The sequence below is a fragment of the Spea bombifrons genome, chromosome 1 (genome assembly GCF_027358695.1).
Source record: "Spea bombifrons isolate aSpeBom1 chromosome 1, aSpeBom1.2.pri, whole genome shotgun sequence".
NCBI classification, from domain to species: domain Eukaryota; kingdom Metazoa; phylum Chordata; class Amphibia; order Anura; family Pelobatidae; genus Spea; species Spea bombifrons.
This window is the reverse complement of record NC_071087.1, coordinates 120,328,451-120,349,740: the sequence shown is the minus strand read 5'-3', so window position 1 is coordinate 120,349,740 and position 21,290 is coordinate 120,328,451. Positions and strand designations below refer to the sequence as shown.

At 40.1% G+C, this 21,290-nt stretch overlaps 1 protein-coding gene across 1 annotated transcript; it reads left to right on the top strand.

Annotated features, from left to right (window-relative positions):
* Positions 1-103: 103 nt before the first annotated feature.
* On the top strand, positions 104-12,558 carry TRMT2A (tRNA methyltransferase 2 homolog A). The gene is made up of 12 exons (XM_053471330.1): positions 104-273; positions 3,188-3,994; positions 4,479-4,581; positions 5,145-5,326; positions 5,902-6,016; positions 6,117-6,232; positions 8,062-8,173; positions 9,692-9,814; positions 10,633-10,708; positions 10,788-10,904; positions 10,995-11,091; positions 12,057-12,558. The coding sequence occupies exons 1-12, from the start codon at positions 260-262 to the stop codon at positions 12,301-12,303; spliced, it is 2,109 nt and encodes a 702-aa protein (XP_053327305.1). The 5' UTR covers positions 104-259; the 3' UTR covers positions 12,304-12,558.
* The last annotated feature ends 8,732 nt before the right edge of the window (positions 12,559-21,290 follow it).

Here is a 21,290-nt window from a genome sequence, read left to right as displayed (position 1 = left end):
CCCCCAACCTACATCACGTCCGTTACAGAGCTCGGAGCTTTTAACCAACTTGCATGCATGTTTGTAGCTATATACTTTCAATGAACTAGATGTCGCAACCCTTGCCTAGTTTATGATTATTTTATTAACAAGAGGAGACTTTAACAAAAGCATGTTCCTGTTTCCAGGCAACAAAACTCCCCCTTCTGACACCGAGCGCCGGATGTGAACCTAACTTCCTTTGTCGTCACAAGCATGGCAGCTTCCTTTTAAGAGTTCCATGCGTGAAGGCTTGTAAGTGGAAAGACGTACAGCTTGTGCATTGTCGGGATTCTTAAGCGCTTTATTTGTGCGTGTATATGTTTAATCTGGTTTTTTTTTATTATTATTTTATTTAATATTTATATTGATGCACAAAAGCAATACAAAGAAGAGCGAAAAGACATAGGCTATTACCTTACGTTCGTCTTTTTCATTTGTTGTAGATTTAAACGTAAAAGATCCGCTGGTACCAATATGTATATATTTAAATTTGTTTATCACAGCTGTATTGTTCTTTGTCTTCGCATGTTTAATTTGGTTGATATGTTGCTGGTAGCAAATATTTGCAGTTAAAATATTTAACGTAGAATGTCTTGTATCAGGATTGCAGTAGTATCTATACATAGAATTAAACCTTAGTCTTTGGTGTTTTATGCATGTTCCATGCACTTTTAAATTCCCTTACTGTTGGCTACCACTTCTGTTGGCAGTTTGTTCCACTTATCTACCACTCTCTCAAGTTTGTATTGTTTTTCTTCTTCAGGACAAGAAAAGCTTATTTTGATCATATCTTATTTACTATAAAAATAAAATAAATATGGTGAAAAAGTGTAAAAAAAAACACGAAAAAAAAACTTTTTTGAATTTTATTTGAAAAATCTTTTCTTCATCTACAAAAGCCAATGAAGAAATCTAAGTAGATTCTATTTGCCCTGAATTTAGAAATGCCCAGTGTATGTTTTTTGAGAGTTATAGATCAATAAGTGCAAGTAGTATATTGCTATTTCAAAACATTTTCCAAATCTGGTCATTCTGCTCCCATGTCCTATTTGGGAGATCGTTGAAGTTGGTCAGTACAAGTTGCCTCATAGAACCATATATGTTTGAAAATTAGGCACCACAGGGTGTTTCAAATGCTAACTATTTCAAAGCTCTAATTATACTACCAGCTTTCATCAAACTTTGTGGCAGTAATTAGTTTTTGTGTTTTTAACCAAACACCCGCCATATGCACATTGTGCTTCTGGTATGAAATTACAGCTCCTGGTGTATGTCAATGTCAAACACCCCATTATGTGTTCAGCAACATCTCCTGAGTACGGTAATACCCCCCAAGCGTAGGTTTTGTCAAGTTGTTTGGTGGGTAAAGGGCCACATTTGGAACATACGCAATTCAGCTTTGCAACTTGGAATTTTGACATGTGGTCCTTCTGCCTGCATGTCCTATTTAAGGCATATTTGAAGCCGGTCATATATGTTTGAAAACCTCAGGGTATTTGAAATGTTAGTATCTTAACTCTTTCTATGTACTAATTCTACTACCAGCCTTTGCCAAAATTTGTTGGTGGTGTTCAGGTATGATTTTACAACTCCTGGTATATGCCACTGTCAATTATCCCAATTTGTATTCAGCAACATCTGAGTACAACAATACCACCCATGCATAGGTTTGTCAGGTTGTTTGGGGGCTCAAGGGCCACATTTGGGAGGTGTGCAGTTTTTTGTTTTGGAATTTTGACATATAGTTGGCCTGTGCCCATGTCCTATGGGACATCTTCAAAGCCAGCCATTTCAATCTACACCATCATTACATATTTTTGAAAGCTAGACACCTTGGGATATTTTAAATGCTGGTATTTTTAACTTTTTTTTTATGTACTATACTTTTCATTGCGGTAGCAGTTTTCTTTTTTCTGTCTACCCCCCCCCACTCTGTATGTTAGGTATGAATTTATGGCGCCTGGAATATGTCACAGCCAAAAACCCCAATATATGTTCAGCGACACCTCATGGGTACAGTAATACTACCAATGCGTAAGTTTATTCAGGTTGTTTTGTGGCTAAAAGGTCACATTTGGGAGTTGCTCATTTAGTTGAATTTTGACATCTGTTCAGTTTGCTCATATGCCCTATTTGGGACATCTTTGAAACCGGCCAATTCAGTTACCCCCATTAAACCATATATTTTTGAAAACTAGAGACCTCAGGGAATTTCAAATGCTGGTATTTTAACTGTTTCCATGCCCGGAGTTTTGGGAAGATACAACACCAATTTTTAGACAGTAGCTTGTTTTGTGCATCATAATTTAAGTTGAAAAAGCATACTACTAGATTGTCACAGAGAATCATACATACTGAGACCTAAAATAATAAATAAGAAAAGGACCTGATAAAAAAGTCGGTAACAGAGCAGGGGGGAGACCACACAAGTTAATTGATGCTCCTGTTTATACCCACTGCTGAAAAATGCTGCCTGACACGCATTTCGCTAAGGAGCTGTAGTGAATCGAAGGGGATAGTCTGTTTTGTTTGTAAATAACCGTCTGTGGTGGATTAACCCCTTCAGTCCCCTATGGACGTACCGGTACATCCTGCCCTTCTTGCAGCGGCAGGGACAAACCCGTTAAGCCATAAGCATAAAAATTCTACAAGAAATGTACACCTTATAGTATGTTCCCTATAAGTGCTGGGAAAGTGTGGAAAATCTATATAAATTAGTTATTTCTGAAATCAGGACACCTGAATCGATAAACTTGGAGGGGATTTTCCATCACTTTACCTAATTTTGTGAGGATTCAGAGGGAAAATTTATAAAAAAAAAAAAAAAAAAAAAACTGATTTTTAGCTAGTTTTTTACTAAATTTATCATTCTAAATTTTCAGCTAATCATCTAACTTTGGTATCAAAAGAAAATCTATATAGTTTACATGGGTACACTATTCACAGGAAAAGAGAATAATTGCTTAACCGACATAGCGCAAAAATGGCAAAATTGCTCCGGGACTTGAGGTACCAAAATCTCCTGCGATTGAAGGGGTTAAGTAAATGCAACTTGATCCATATTTATTTTCATTCACAGAATGTTTCATATGATATATACATCACAGTTGATTATATATCATATTTGTGTTGTCTGTCCTTAGAATAACCAATTTAATTGTTTCAGGAGAACGCAGATGATGGATATCCCTGTAAGTGGAAGCATCAGTACTTCTGAGGAACAGAACCAAACAAGTTCACATGAAGAAGAGAGAATAGATCAGAACCAAACAAGTTCACATGAGGAAGAGAGAATAGAACAGAACCAAACAAGTTCACATGAGGAAGAGAGAATAGAACAGAACCAAACAAGTTCACATGAGGAAGAGAGAATAGAACAGAACCAAACAATTTCACATGAGGAAGAGAGAATAGAACAGAACCAAACAATTTCACATGAGGAAGAGAGAATAGAAGGCTCTGTTCAGGCAGACGAAGATGCTACGGCCAGTGCAGGAATTTATAGATACATCAAAGAAGACCTTTTCACTTCAGAAATTTTCAAAGTGGAGATACAAAACTTGCCAAAATACATAGGATTTAATGACGTAAAGAAATTCCTTGGGAAGTACGGACTCAACCCTCACAAAATCAAACTAATGCAGAAGCAAACATTTGCATTTGTGACCTTCAAAAGTGAGGAGGAGAGGGACAAAGCAATGAAAGTCATACATGGAGTGATGTGGAAAAACCATGCGTTGAGTGTCCGACTTGCAAAGCCCAAGGCTGATCCTATCATGAGAAAGAGAAAACAAGAGGACGTTGAGAAGCATCAGCCAGAGACAAAGCGTCAGACTTTGCAGGAAGACACCGTGGAAGAACCACTTAGTAAGCAAATTGCAGATGTCGTGACTCCTCTATGGCAAGTTCCTTATGAAGAACAACTGTGTATGAAGGGAGACGAGTGTGAAAATGTGCTACAGAAACTGATCAAGTAACTTGCTCCTCTTCTCTGTTATCCTTCTCATACTATATTTGCCAGGTTTTTTTTGCACAGTATTGAATTGTTAGACCATCAACATTAGAATTCAATTAAGAATGTAATACAATAACTTAGACTCCTGTTTAACAACCACTTACAAGTAATGTTCCTCTGTGTGCAACATTTTGATGGACTCAACAATTTCCTAGCAATTGTTATATATCTGAAATTCTGTATATATATATATATACACTGATGTTGTGTATAATATATAAAAGACTTATAAAGAATACGTAATATTTGTGCTTTAGCAGTAAATCTACATAAGGATTTTACAGACAATCTTTATTTAGAACAATTATGTGGCCTATTGCATGGTCTTTAATTTTACATTTGTTTGTATTAACTTATAGAGGAAAAATGCTACGTAAACACTGTACGTATTTTAAGCCATCATATTGAAAGTATGTTTTCCCTTCCCTTTCTTTTTTTATAGAGAGATTGGACACAGCTACAAGACCCATTTAACACGTTGGTTTGATCAAAAGCAGATTAATGTATACTGCCCATTGGAGGGAGTGAAACCCTCCCCCGCACAGGTAATGGATGCAAAATGTGCGGAATTACAAATACGCATATACATATGTGTATGCTTAATTTTTGTAATGGGGCATATAAATTTGTGTGTGGCAATGAAGTTTATTGACTTATGTACTGGCTTTAGAGTTGTATTTTTTTTTTTGTGTTGCAACCCAAATCATGTTATTAACTATTATAACCAGATGTAAGTAGGGATTTAGTCAACCAATCTCAAGTCCTTTCAGCGGAAGCGTCCTTTAGAGTTTGAGCATTCCTATGGCAGAAGGAAGGACGCAGGAAGGGTTAAGATTCAGTATTTCTGTTTACCAAAGTGCAATAGGATAAATAATTATGCATTTGGTTTGGCTTGGCTATACAAGACCTTTGTACACATGTGAATAAGAGACTTCACTCTGAAGTACTGATGCAGTCCTTCTTAATTGCGACATGTTAAACTTCTTCACAGGTGAACTAAATAAATACTGATTCTTAACCTTTTGCTTTTATTTTATACACAGGAAATGTGTAGTTTTAGGTAAAATTGTGCAAGGATCCTTATTGTTTTTTTTTTTTCTTATACAAGACAGAGTATCGAAACAAATGCGAGTTCCTGGTTGGGATTAGTGCCAACCAAGAAGACAAGACCGTGGGCTGCCGGCTTGGAAAATATAAAGGGGGTACATGTGCAGTTGTGGAACCGTATGACACAATTCACATTCCTGCGGTCACCAAGAAGGTTGTGAAGGCTTTCCAGGAATACATCAGGTACATTGTTGACCTGTTACTTGACCAGCATTACACTGATAGGAGCTTCTATGTATTGGTCACAAATTTATTTGAAAATGGCAATGTATTCTAAGAAGGAATGGGTAATTGTTTTCAGTGATTGATTTTCAATCATTGGAGCCATCCAACAGCTGACGTGCCTGTGATTGTCTAAACCTGTGGAAGAAAAACACGCATTGACCTAATTAAATGTTTTTTTACAGGCTAGAAACTGGACTGCTTTTCCATAGGGCAAATGGGCCAGCTGCCCAGAACCAGCCATCATTAGGGATGTCTACTGCCCATTTGGAACACTAACTAAATGGATGGCAATATAAACAAAGAACAGTAATGTTTGTAGTGGTATTTGGCAAACACACACCAAAAAACTTAAAGCTAGATGAATACTGCTCTCAGGTTCCCCATTACATGAGCGTCTTCCCAACACACCAAAGCATGGTCCTATATAGAAATAATTTTAAGTAATCCTATTCTGTACACGGCAGGTTCGAAACTGAGATGATGTTTGGTAGGAAGGTGGATTAATAAGACACTTGTTTGATCTTTGCACATAGGACGACTCCATATGCATGTTACAGTCCTGAATCCTATGAAGGCCACTGGAAGCAGCTCACTGTCCGTAGCAGCAGGAAGGGACAAGTCATGGCTATAGTATATTTTCATCCCCAGGTGTGAAGATTTTGGAAATGAATGTTTTTTTGTTGGTGTTGTTGTTGTTTTGAATTACACTGAGTATATTTAATTTCATTTTTCTTTTTCTAACTTTCAGAAACTGAGTAAGGAAACTCTCGCGGAGCTTAAGTCATCGCTGGCAACATATTTTATAGAAGGCTCAGGAAAAGACAGTGGTGTCACCTCCCTGTATTTTGTTGAAGAAGGGCAAAGGTGAGTGTCACGGAAGCCCCAAAAACAACAGGAAGAACCGTCACCTGCCTGCCAGCTCTCACCGTGACGTTAGGGGGGCATGTGGATGTGAAATAGTTATTGGAAGGCCCAGAGCTACTATACCTTAACCCGAAACCTCTTCACCCCACATGGGCTGCCACCACCAAGTTCTATTTAAGGTTAACCCCTTCAGCTTATCAAACTCTATAATAACTCAATTTCATTTAAAAGAAAAAAAAAAGTAAAACTTTCCTATTAGTAGTGTGTACACGTTCCAAACACAGGGCGCTAGGTGACCTGTTCTTAGTTCCCAGGCTCTCTTTAACTCCCTCCTGCTATGTTTCCTAGCATCCTGGAAGTCACACTGTTGGCACACAGAACGTGTTCATGTTATAGTCGTGTTCATAACAGAATCATATTTCTCAAATCATAACTCTGAAGATACTAGGTGCTGCGTCCCCTGTGTGACTACAATGTCTGGTCCCCTGTAGGATTTTATGGCACCGAAAACAGGACATTTGGCATCCTCTTTGAAGATGCCCTGCATGGGTGCTTTTTCCTGCCCCGGTCATATGATCAGATCAGCCCAGGTTTCCATATAACATTTATGGCAGGATCTACCCTAAGAAAAAGGGTACAATTTCTGGTATTCATTTGCCTTGTTAACCCTTAAACATAGCAGTGAGTTTAATTCCTTGAATATACCTGCTTCAAAGAGGTTTTACTTTCAATCAAAGTGTTTGAATGATTTTTAGTTGTAGTCTATGAAAGAACGTGTGCCTTCAAGCAACAGCATACCATAAGGTTTTATCCTAAAACCTTCATAAAATGGTTAAACACAAACTGCTTCTCCTCTTCCCCCTCCTACAGGCCATAAAGCCTATACCCCCAAAGTTCCCAAGTATTTCCTGTCCTGAACAGGGATAGGTGGTGGTCATTTTCTTTACTTACCCAGGTTGGTTAGCTCAGAGGCCTGTCAGAGCTGCCGTCTGGCTGAGCAGGAACCCGTTGTTCTCCCCCGCTGCTCTCCGGGGATGCGGCACCCAAATGGGTGCTGCTGAAGATGGCTGCTGTTTGTTTTTTCAGGGGCGCATGCGCGGTTGTATAGTTTGAATTTAAGTCTAGCTTTCCGCTCAGTATTTCTGTTACTGTCTCTGGGTGGTCTAGGTGCTCCCATCCATTGCAGTTTAGCACAGCTCTTTAAGGCCTAAGCCTGTTCTGGTTTTCAATTTTAAAATCAAATAATTTCTTTTTGTTTCCACTGCATGTAACATTAATGTTAATGTAGTGAAGATGTAACATGGTGCGTTCTGGTTCGTTGAAGATATAATTTCTGTTTGGTTTATCTTGGGTGTTTTCTAGGTTTCTGCCCACCTGCCCCCCCAGATATGCTTTATGCCCCCTAGAAATGCCCACTACGCACATCGCGAAGACGTCCACGGCTGTCGGAGAGGAGGATCCAGGTCCCCTGCAGCGCTGCGGGGATCTGGATCCTAACCCTTCTGCTTACCTGCAGCAGGGATAAATGAAAGACACCCGCCTGGCGCCTGGAACTGCATGTCCCGGGCATCGGGTGACATGAACTGCGCATCCCTGCGCCTAACCCCCGAATATATGCTGCACCTCCACTTTAAAGACCTAAAGGGGGGGGGGAGTGCAGCCTATATTCGGGCCAATACGGTATATTTCCTCCTCATTGTATTTTCTGCTTATAGTCTACATGGTTCTGTTAAATTCAAAGAAAAAAATGTAGCACCCTCCCACACTCCTGCATGTAATCGCATCCAAAAAATTGTAATTTAGCCTTATTTCTTTAATTTTGTTTTTAGGAAGTCTCCTAACATGGAGGATTTACCTGTGGAACATGTAGCTGGAGACCATTATATACATGAAGAGCTGCTGGGACTTACCTTTCGTATTTCACCACATGCTTTTTTCCAGGTACGGACAAATTCTCTCCTTGTACGCAGACAGACTTCTTTTAAAATGTTGAGCATTGTTTGATCTTTTTGGAAAGAAAAAAAAATGTTCGATAACAGCCTACCTTGAAGATTTTGTCTAGATATTCAATTCATTTTGAGCGATGTGGCACAAACAAGTAATTGTTTAAAATATTCTGTGTGTGTGTAGTTACACAGTAGTTACACAGCGAACATATACTGTATATATAATTTATATTCTGATACATAGCAGTTCCTAATATTTTAAACTGCTCCCCTGAAGACTTCTTCTTGTGATTTTGTACATATAAATTAAGATTTGTAAGGATGGGGATGTACATCTCTTGATATTAACACCCATTTATATGATTAAATCTAATTGAACTTCGTTACATTACATTTATTTATATAGCACCAGCAGATTCTGTAGCGCTGTTACAATCAGTGGAATAATTTTAAAATTAACATACAATAACAAACTGGTACAAAAAAAAAAGAGGGCACTGTTCTTGCGAGGGTACAATCTAGTCGGAGGTTGAGGGGGGGGCGACAATAGGAGAAGCCTGCTTGGATGGGGATGAGTTGATGGGGTGTGGTTGATCTGTAGAGGTTGTTGATGGTTCAGATGGCTTTATTAGGGTGATGGCCGAAAAAGTTAGGAGGAAAGGTTGTACGCTTCTTGAAAAAGGGCTTTTTCAGAGAACTTTGGAAAGTTGTGTATGAGGAAGAAAGTCTGACAGAACTGGGAAGGGAATTCTACAGAAGGGGAACAGCATGGGTGAAATCCTGAATACGGGAGTGCGAAGAGGTAATGAGAGTCCAAGAGAAGATGCAAGTCATGAGAGGAATGAAGAGGGTGGTTAGGGGATGTATTAAGATTGGAGGTTAGAGATATGGGGGGGGGCTGCAGAGTTGTTAAATGGTCTGTAGGTCAGGGTCAGTAGTTTGGGGAGCCAATGGAGCGATTGGCATAGTGGAGCAGCAGATATGGAACGGTGTTGCAATAATCCAGATGGCATATCACAAGGGATTGGATTAATATTTTTGTTGTTTTTTGTGAATGGGCAAATTCGTAAGATGTTTTTCTTCTGAAAGTGGCAGGATTTGGTGAGCAACTAAATGTAAGGCATGAAGGAGAGAGCAGAGTGAAGTGGCCAAAGCAGCAAACTTGGTGTGTTGGTTGGATAGCAGAGTTTCAACCGTAAGAGATAGGTCAGGAATTGTGGACAGAGAGGATGGCGGGATTACCATAAACTCAGTCTTGGAGATGTTGAGCTTTAGGTAATGGGATGCCATCTCAGAAAGACAGTTGATGAGGCCAGTTAGAAGAGAGGGTGAAAGGTCAGGAGAGGAAATATAGATAAGGGTGGTATTTGGTATCTTCTTTTGGCTTCCAGTTTCACCTACACACAGTTGTCCGAGGGAAGAACCCTGAGGAACACCAACAGATAGCGGTGGGGGGGGGAGCAAGTTCCAGTTATTTAACATTTTTGATTTATTGTACTGTATGAAACTACAGGTAAACACCCTGGCAGCAGAGGTTCTGTACTCGACGATAGCAGACTGGGCTCAGCTGGACCAGAACAGCACTGTGTTAGACGTCTGCTGTGGCACGGGAACAATTGGCATCTCCTTGGCCAAGGTAAGTTGAAATGCCTTTAAATTTTAATGCTACATAGCATATATTAGTAGTAGTTGTTGTTGTTGTATGGAGGTCCTTAAATAGACACAGGCATTATTTTGTCTCTAGCAAAATAATAATTTGCTCAACCAAATGTAAGAGCTGTGCATTCTAAGCTCACAAGCTGCAAATAAACCAATGAAATTAATGAGTTTTGAAGAGCAGTTTACATTATCTGTGTTTATCTGGGCAAGGTATAGTGTCCAGCACCTTTTGAAGCTGCCTTGTTTCTGATTCATTTGATTGTCACCGTTTGCGTGTTTTGTTTGAGACCCTGGGCAAGCCCTCCTATGTTGGGCCCACCTTCTCAATGTGGATCCGTGATAGTTTTACAGTTTGCCCTCATATTATGGGAGACACAAGTGAAGTAACCTATTTAAAGCTCCCAGGAGCTGCTGCAGACACTCCTATGACACTCGCCCAACAAAGTGCCAGCCTACTACAGCTGGATGAGTACAGTCTGTCGGATTTTGTAATCTCTGTGTTGTCTTAATGTGATTTAATCAGAGGAAGAATTAACAAATCTGCAAAGATTTATGTACTTAATATGAAAGCTCAGTTGATGTTTTGTCCCATAACAGAACACTTACAAAGCTTGACATACATGAAAAACAAATACTGTAATCCATAATTTCTCAGGCCTCAATAAAATGAGTGTTTTTTAATCACATGTCAATTTGAACGAACACATCTTTCAGTAGCAGACTACTTTTCCGCTTTACAAATAGTAATCTGTTCCAGTTGCCCTGACCTCTTTTTTTTTTTCTCCCCTCTTAAAGAAAGTGAAGAAAGTTGTCGGAATTGAGCTGTGTCAGGAAGCTATTGCAGATGCCAAAGCTAATGCACAAATTAACAGTAAGTAGCGCCACCCCTTATTTGTAAAGAACACCACCAGCTGGAAATAGAATAGTGATATAATTCCTCAAATTTGCAGACCTGAAGAATGTGGAATTTCGATGTGGTAAAGCAGAAGACATTTTTCCTGGCCTGATAAACTCCCTTGCATCTCAGAACCTTGTAGCCATTATTGATCCTCCTCGAGCTGGCCTTCGTAAGTTCAGTATTTTGTAATTAATAAACAAATAAATGAACTAAAAATAGACATTCTCATCATGATATTTATTTGTGATCATCTCTCCAGATTCCAAAGTGATTATTGCAATCAGAAGAGCTGAGCATCTGAAGCAGCTGATCTATGTCTCATGCAACCCCAAGGCTGCAATGGTCAATTTTGTTGAGTAAGTGTTGTATAGCTTGCTAAGAAAGATTAGTCTATTTTAAAAATCAACATTCTTTTTAAGAGACTGGGTTAGTGCTGTTCACATGGAGAATAGGTTTGCCATGTCAGCATACATACATACATACATACATACATACATTTCACAGAGACTGCACATGTAAAATGCTATCCAGCCTATCTAGCCTATATATTAGACTGCGGGGTGAGCAAAATCAGTTTTTTTCTTTTTGGCGCATTCTGTTTTTTTTGTTCCAAAACAAAACTCAGTTCAGTATTTTCAATGGAGAGGTCCCTGCCATCTTCTAGACTCGCAAGGCTTACCTCAAACAGCAGTATCTTGTGCCTCTTTTCTGTAGAGTGAGGGCATCTGGCATTGACTAATGGATAACAAATATTTGGAGGTTTCTTGTTTGTTTCATTGTCCCCCCTCTTTTTTGCAGATTCTAAATCTACTGTATATGCTTGTGCCACTCCAGCCAACAGATGGTATTGTGCATAGTGGTCTTTGGCTTCCGTGCAGCTGCCCAGCCATGGAAACCCATTCCATGAAGGTTGTGCTGATGTTGCTTCTAGAGGCAGTTTTGAACTCTGTAGTGAGTGATGTTACAGAGAACAGGCCCTTCTGTGTACCATGTATGATGATACATGGTATACAGAAGGGTTACTGGCTGCCAATAAATCAACGGTGGCCTAGAATGTTGGTTGGGCACCTCTATAAACAATAATGCGTTTGATCGGTTTGAGTCGCTCACTGAAGCACAGGCATTCTGAAAACACTGAAAGTGAGCTTCAATCTTTCATAAATGAGAAATCTTGTTTCTTTTAAATCTATTTTATGTTGTGTTCTGGAGGCTACAGGTTTACATTTATAGTAGGCATACCAGCTAAATAGTTTGTTAAAATGTAATATCTCAATACCTGCTTATATTTTGCTTATACATGTTTTTTTTTTCTTCTTTTTAGTCTCTGTCGTGCTCCCTCAAATCGTGTCAAAGGACGTCCTTTCAGACCTGTGAGAGCTGTGGCTGTAGACCTCTTTCCTCAGACACCTCACTGTGAACTTCTTATTCTGTTTGAGAGGGTGGAAAACACAAGCAAGCCACCTAACACGGATAGCACATTTCAAAGCGTAAGCGTGCCGCTTAATGACCTAGACCCTGCTCTTCAAAGCACAAGTGAGCAGGCTTGTGACCCAGACCCTGCACTTTAAAACATGTTTACCTGGACCTCTCATTTCAAAGCAGTGACGCCTTTGAGTTTCAGCCAGGCACAAGGGGGAACTTGGTTAAAAAAAAAATAAAATAAAAAAACAACCCAAAGGCAGTGCAGTTAAAGATATTCTTCAATTTATAATTAACAAATATAATTGCTACATGGGACCGGTATTACCCCATTATGCTTATTTTACATTGCTCCAAGAAAATGGGATTTAAGTTCTGAAATAAAAATACCAATCACAGTTGCATTTTTGCCTTGTAGTGTCTTATTTTCATAACTGGTGATTGTGGTTGACCAAATGGTACACAGACAAAAACTGTTAAATATTTTGTCTGTTGTCTGTCACAATTATTAGGACTTTTAGTCAATACTTTGTGATACCTCCCTTTGCTAAGATAACAACTTCACCTATAATGTCTGATGAGGTTGGCAAATACACTCACTGGCCACTTTATTAGGTACACCTTGCTAGTACCAGGTTGGGCTCCCTTTTTGCCTTCAGAACTGCCTTCATTATTTGTGGCATACTTTCTACAAGGTGCTAGAAACATTCCTCAGAAACTTTGGTCCAAATGGGCATGGTGGCATCACGCAGTAGCTGCAGATTTGTCGGCTGCACATCCATGATGTAAATCTCCAACCACATCCCAAAGGTGCTCTATTGGACTGAGATCTGGTGACTGTGGAGGCCATTGGGGTACAGTGAACTCATTGTCCTGTTCAAAACACCGGTTTGAGATGATATGAGCTTTGTGACATGGTGCATTATCCTGTTGGAAGTAGCCATCAGAAGATTGGGTACACTGTGGTCATCGACAATACTCAGGCTGTCGTGTTTAACCCCTTCGTGACAAAGGTTGATTTTACTTTTTGTACCCTTCGTGACAATGGCCGTTTTAACATTTCTGCGCTGCTCGTGTTTAGCTGTAATTTTCTTCTTTCCCGTTTACTGAACCCACACACATTATATATTGTTTTTTTTCAGGACAAGAAGGGCTTTCTTTAGATGACATTGTTTTGATTGTATCATATTATTTGCTATTAAAAAAAGTATAAAATATGGTGAAACATTTAGAAAAAAATGACTGTTTCTAACTTTTAGTTGAAAAATCTTTTACTCATCTATAAAAGGTAATGAAAAAAACTGCTAAATAGATTCTACTATTTGTCCTGAGTTTAGAAATACCCAATGTTTTTATGTTTTTTTTGCTTTTTTCTACACATTATGGGGCAATAAGTACAGGTAGCGTTTTGCTATTTCAAAGCCATTTTTTCCGAATCTGGTAATTCTTCCCCCCATGTGCCATTTCGGGTATCTTTGAAGCCGGCCAATGCAATTTACCCCATCAAGTCATATATTTTTTGAAAACTAGACAGCCCAGGGTATTCCAAATGCTAGTATTTTAACCCTTTCCAAGCACTATTTCTACTATCAGCCTTTGTCAAACTTTATGGTAGTAACTTGTTTGCATTTGTTTTTTCACACACATTTTAATTCAGGTATGAATAAACAGGTTCTGGTATATGTCACTATCATAAAACACCCCAGTATGTGTTCAGCAACATCTCCTGAGTACAGCAGATACCTCACATAAATGATTTTGCCTGGCTGTTTGGGGGCAAAAGGGCCACATTTGGGGCACGCACATTTTCAATGTTTAACTTTGGCGTTTGGCGATCAACTGCCCATGCCCTATTTGGTACATCTTTGAGCCGGGCCATTTCAGTATGCCCAATAAAGCCATATATTTTTAAAAACTAGACACCCCAGGGTATTTCAAATGCTAGTATTTTAACTCTTTCCATGCACCATATCTACCACCAGTATTTGTCAAACTTTGTGGTAGTCATTTTTTTGCATTTGTTTTGTCACGCACATTTTACTTCAGGTATGAATTAAAAGGTTCTGGTATACGTCACTATCACAAAACACCCCAATATGTATTCAGCAACATCTCCTGAGTACAGCGATGCCTCACATGAATGATTTTGCCTGGCTGTTTGGGGGCAAAAGGGCCGCATTTGGGACATGCGCATTTTTCAATGTTGAACTTTGGCATTTGGGGATCCACTGCCCATGCCCTATTTGGTACATCTTTGAGCCGGGCCATTTCAGTGTGCCCAACAAAACCATATATTTTTGAAAACTAGATACACCAGCGTATTTTAGATGCTGGTATTTTAACTCTGCATGCACACATTTTACCACCAGAATTTTTTCAAAGTTTGCAGTAGTATTCTTTTGTGTGTATTTTTCCCCCACACACCTATGTTATGTATGAATTTACAGCTCCTGGTATATGCCGCTGTCACACAACACCCCAATATGTGTTCAGCAACATCTCCTGAGTACAGTGATACCCCATATGCACGGGTTTGTCATTTTTGGGGGGAACTAAAAGGCCACATTTGGTATGTGTGCATTTTTCTAATTGGAAATTAGATGTGTGGCCATCCTTCCCCCCGTGTTAATTGGGACCTTGTTGAACCCGGCCAATTCAATTTACCCCATCAAATCATACCTTTTTTAAAAGTAGACACCCCATGGGCATTTAATATGCCAGTATTTTAACTCTCTCCATGCGAGAATTGTTTTAAGCTAATTTTAGGACTTGCTCACAAAAATATATTTTTTATATATATATTTTATTTTTTTTGCCTTTTTTTAAAAAAAAATTAAATTTTTTTTTCAACTTGAAGGTTCCCCTGATAGTGACATCAGTGGGAAATTATTTTTACATTTTACTGTTTTGTTTACTATTTTTTTCTAATTATTAATTTTATTTTATTTTTTAATTTATTTTTACTAATCACACTGTGATTAGAAAGCTGGGCTCCATTGACTTGCATGGTTGAATGCAGTACCTGTATTCAACCTGCAAGTGGAGCCAGAGTTCTCTAGAGGGTCTGAGACCGTCTAGCAAACTTTTTTAACTTTATTGTTTTTTTTCCCGGGCCGCCGCCATCTTGCAGATGGCGAAGATCACCGGCAGCTGCGGCTGTGACCGCTCTCCGGAGCGGTCACAGTCCACCCAAAGGTAAGTGTTTGGTGTCGCTGGATGCCTCCTGATCGAGGCATTCCAGCGACACCATTTAAGTTTAGGAGGTGATCGTTGATCGCCTCCTAAACGCTTTTAAAACGGGCGTCCGCCGCCATACAATGTATGGCGGTTGTTGACGCCCCGGGGAGGGGCCAGACATGGCCCCTGGTGCCGATCGTGGCGTTGCTGAATGCCTCGAGGTCGAGGCATTGCAGCAACGCCGTTTGGGTGCAGAAAGCGAACGGCCGCATTAACGCAGGGCCCCTTAAGCCCGCCACTACTGCGACCGGGTCCGCCACTCTAAAGGGCTGGGAAGCCCCCACCAGGGTCGGCCTTAGGGGTCTGCGGCCGCACAGGGCTTAAATTAAAACATCGGGTTTCTTTTTTTTTAACTTTATTTAACATGGAGGATGTTAAAGTAAAAAAAAACAAAAAAAAAACTCCCGATGTTATACCGTATTGGGCCGAATATAGGCCGCACTTTTTCCCCCCCACTTTAAGTCTTTAAAGTGGGGGTGCGGCCTATATTCGGGGTCTAGCGCCCGACGCCCGGGACATGCAGTCCCGGGCGCCGGGCAGGCAGCGGGGTTAGGATACAGATCCCCCGCAGCGGTGCAGTACCGGCACGAGAGGTTGTCTAAACGCATCGCCGGTGAACTTTCCCCCCCGACTTACCAGAGCAGACTCCCGAGTGTCTTGCGGGGCCGGCGGAAGACATCTACGCAATACGCGTATACAACTTCCGGTGCCGGCACTTCCGCTGAGTGCCGGCACCGGGAGTTGTATATGCAATTTGCATAGATGTCCCCCTCCGGCCCCGCAAGACACCCGGGAGTCTGCTCTAGTAAGTCGGGGGGGGGGGACAGAGTGGCAGCATATCTCGGGGGGGGGACAGAGTGGCAGCATATCTCGGGGGGGGGACAGAGTGGCAGCATGTTTTTTGGGTGCTTTTTTAAAGAAAAAAAAAACTCTTTAAAAAAGCACCAAACTTTTAGGGGGCGGCCTATATCCGAGCCAATATGGTAATTTAAACCCTGTGCGGCCGCACACGCGTAAGGCCGGCCCTGGTGGCGGACCCGGTTGCAGTTGCGGCGGGCTTAAGGGGCAGGTGCCCCTCATGCCCTGCGTTAATGAGGCCGCATAGGCCCAGTCAGTCCGATCCTGACTGGGCCTATTTTAAGGTAGGGGCCTGGAGCTGCAGCTCCATCAGCCCCTACAGCAATCTTGCCAACTTAACTATACATTATACAACACCAGCAAAACTCTTCTTCCAGCAGAACCTCGGGTTGGACCTTCGTAATACAGTAAAGAAGCTGAAACACAATGGCCCTGCAAACTCTCCCATCATCTCTTCCTTTAGTGAATAAACACTATATTGAGGCATCGGAGAAACATTAACTAGGCAAAGAAAGCAAGCATGTCAATTGCCATTAAGGGGGGGATGCATTTCTGTGACATGCCTAGCATGTCAATTGTCCTGAAGGGGTTAAAGGAGGTGGGTTTTAGTGTGTGTTTTTTTTTTTTTAAATGCAATACTGGACTGGAACCATAACTGTGAGATTCCTGGAATTGCAACACTAAATTTAGGCCATGGTCACTGCTGTAATGCACATCATACTTTGTGGCTGGGTGAAACAGTAAATAGGTACAGCTAAACCATGTGATCTATTGATAGCATAACGAATAATAAAATAAAAAGACACAGAAGATCTCCTGTAATATCAAACTTTATTGCTAAAATCTAAACCAAAAAGTTTAACACACAATACTTTAAGACCATGTGCACAAAGTATACATTAGTGTGGAAACCTATTTTGCCTTTAGGTTACAGACTTTGACGATTCGTTCACGTTTATAAGACGACCAGTCACACATTTCATACTGCAACCATTAATTCACTGTGACACGACTAAAGGACTTCACTCTCTTACGTACAATACTTAGAGCCGTCACGTACTTAACATGTATTCAGCACTGCCAATGGAAACAATTACATTAATACCATCCATATTCCCAAACAATGCTAGGTTATGTTGTAAATTTTCTGCCTGGATATCGGATATATAGTTTTCACATAAATGCCACGGCGTAGAAGATAATTCATAGCAGATCGGTTCTCCACCTGGTACTAAAAAAGTAGAGCTCCAGGGGAGAAAAATATGCCTTTCAATCTACAGACATAACCACAAACATCAAAGGCAGCACTGGGACATACACTAGAACGCACCATTATAACCAAGGCACACAACACGAGATAAGCGCTGCCTCTATGTACTAGCAAGGTAATCCTAAATTTGCATTACCTTAAAAAGGCAGCTCTAGCACAAAAAGGTGCCAATACTGCAAACTTCAAAATATAAAAATTGTACAATGATAAAGTGAAAAAAAGAGGGGGGGGGACCAAATACTGCAGCTATTATAATTCATTATAGTCCACACTGTAAAACTTTGCATATAAGAGCTATACCACACACAACAAAGGCAGTCCTTTTTACACTAAAATGCCATGCAACAGAAATTCTAGAAGGTCTCACAATACAGTACCTTTCATCAACAGGCCGGTAACCCTTAGCAATTCAACATTTTGGTTTCAGGCAACTATTAGTATAATTAGTATACATACGCTTGAAGAAGAAGAACATAATGAAGTATTTTACAATGTATTAGTTTGTGAAAAGGAATAACATCCAGTCCCCCAGCCCTACGTTTATACCCTTAATTATAATGTTTTTAAAGTTTCCCCAGTTTCAGGACCTCCATAATAAGAAATATGTCGTTTTTGTAAACACAACCCCATTTTACACAGCCTGCCTCAAATTCAGTAGAGATAAAATGGGAAATAAAAGCATTGCAGTGCATTTAGGAGGGGAGTAACTGACAAGCTGAATTCATACCAATCCATGTCCAAAATGTTTTCAAGATACAGGTTACATTAAATCGACTACAAGATGGAAGAGTATAGGCAAGACAATACTGGGGTCGATCATCCCACGGTGATGCAAATGTTTACTTACTCCTGTGAGATATTTTTCCTGGTTTCCTCCACGCTAATTTGAGGATATTTTGCCCTGCTCTTATATTGTCAAATGGCAATGGCCCTTCCCTGGAAATTCACTGACAATGCCACCCAACTCCGCCAATGAGCCACCATTTAGAAATGATTTGAGGCCGCGTAAGCAAATAGACTTAAGTCCCACACAAGGAACACTTCAGAGATATTAATAAAACGTTCCATGATTGAAGCTAATTTTCACACCTGAGCAATAAGCTCTGTACCGATCAAACAAATACAAGTGGACATGGTATGTATTTGTGATGACCAATGTCTTCATGAAAAGCATCTCCTATGGAGAAACCATGTTCTTTTAAAGGATACAACTACTAACGCAGCCATTAATAAAAATACATTAAGCAACTGCCACAATAAGCAATATAATACTGAAAAGAAAGCCTTGGATACACTCTAATGAGAAAGCATCCCAGAATCGGGTTATGTTCCCCCATTTGGAAAATACAGGCAAACTCATAAGATACATTTCAAATCAACTATTCTGTCTCAAATATAAAATATTTACATCATCCACTTGACCCTGCAGTCCCCATTATTAATTAGGACACATTAGCAAATATTTTACTTCAAACTGCAATGTATGCTACCCAAGTATCTTTACAGACAGTGATACAATTACAAAGCATACGGTTCATAAAGAATACTCATTCATCTATCCTGTGGGCAAAGAATCCAGTCAACACACATTCTTAGTTATATATACAGCAGCTGCTGATACATTCGTCCAGTGCATATTACGAGGAACATTATCCCTTGGACAAGCAGTAATAGACTAGTAAACACTAATGGTGGGAGCTCACTGTGCTTTCAGTAAAAAGTTATTGGAATGCACATCAATCCTAAGAAACTCCAGTTAATTCCAACTTCTGATCATACCTTATGTAGCTATTACTTTGTCTATGTACAATAAGACCGATGGAATCTAATTTGGTGCTTTGCAATCCTCGGATTGGAGTTGTTTGTGCTTAATATCAAAGCAACATTAAAGAACATGATTTAATTTTTTATATATATTTTGACATATAAACCCAGTTTCAGTTCAAAGCAGCTTTAGGATCTATTGCATTCTTTAGCGAGCCCTGTAAAAAAGTTCATGTGACAGACAGCTCAACTTTCCAGTTGCAGAGGAAACATCACATTACAGATAATCTGTGATCCCAATTCTTCCTCCTATATACACACAACATATAAGCTTTTTCTCTTTCATTTAAGCCTCAATAAAATTGTTGCTTATTTTTGGTTGTGCTGTGGGTGTTGCCATATCACATTCTGTATTGCTGCTCTGCCCACATATAATGGCAGTGACCCTACAAAAAAAAAGCCATCAGAATATATCAATCTATAGCGTTATTGGACTTGCGTGCAGTCTGAGAATTAAATGCACACCAAGCACAAGAAGCATGTTACCAATTCCTGCTTGGTCTGTCAGAAGGATCCCACTAATGGATTGTGTAAAAGTGAAGACATTTTGAATGGATCCCCTTGGCTGTGCCTTTGGTGGAGTGACTCTAACAGTGATCTGAATACAGAAAAATGATAACGTTTTAAGTACTGAATTCAGTTATGAATGTTTCTCTTTTAAGCAGCAGTCTTATTTTGAAATCGTATCCAAAACGTTACGTGAAAGTACAATCACGTTGCTCCACAAAGCTCAGAGACCCTATTTGTTAAGTGCTGTTAAAAAGCTATTGAATATAAGCTGAATTCCAATTACACGCTGTGTACGAGCATTGACCATATCAACAAAGAACACATCCGGTTATTAAAAAAAAAAAAAACAACAAAAAAGAAAACAAAAAAAAAACACAACACAGACATAAGAAAACACGTGCACTCGGCAAACTGCCAAATTAATTGAAAAGTGATTTGATTCATAATGAACTTTCAGACAGCTAGAGCAGCCATCATGGTCACTTCCTGCTAATGTGACATTACATACAAGGCAGTGTGACAGTACACACTTCCGTACTGGTATAAGGAATCGCAGACACCCCGCAAGTGTGATATTTGCAATCGAGAGCGATGCGGTCATTAAAAAGGCATAGGCAAAAGCGTTCCTTTCATATGCATCTGAGTTGTGCTTAAAAGCAGCCTATTGGCATGTACCTCCTTGAATAAGCTTCTTTCAAGCAAGACACTACAGCAGTGGACTGCTCAACACGAGCCCATACGGGCATAACTGCAGCACTGACCATCCGGATCAACGAGGCACGACAAAAAAGAAACATTTATACATTGCCTGTACACAGAGCGGTACAAGTACAGCAGAGTTAAACCCAGCCACTGAAATGCGTACCCTGCAGTTAAAAGGAACACTTCCAGGCAAGGCAAAGGATATGTGCTGCGCTGACCACCCTAATGTCCCAATGCCACGGAGCCACACAGGGGTCTTAAATGCTTCCCATAATCAACGCAAAAAGTCTAGAAATTCTTTCAAGGCAGCGACCACAATACAAAACACTGCAGTGTTCACATGATCCGACGTGATGCAATTTACTATGGCAAAGTGTTTACTTCATATAGAAAATTCAAAATGTAAACATGAACCGACACTTTGTGTAAGCGTAGTGCCAATTCTCACCTCACCCACATCTGGCTCTGGATGGGTTAAAGGTTTTGCAATGTCACGGTCTCAAGCAAAATAGAGTTTAGGGTCTATTAACTAGGGTTTATAAATACATCACGTATGGGAGCACTGAAGGTCACGCGGACCCCTGTCACAAAGGCAACGTGGGCTCAATGACCTAGTAATATCACCTGCTAAAAGAGAAAACAGATGAGTGTGCACGAGAAGTACAATTATTGAATGCCATCAGGTCCGTATCTTGCACATGAAGAGACACTAACAAGATTTCATAGAATACTATG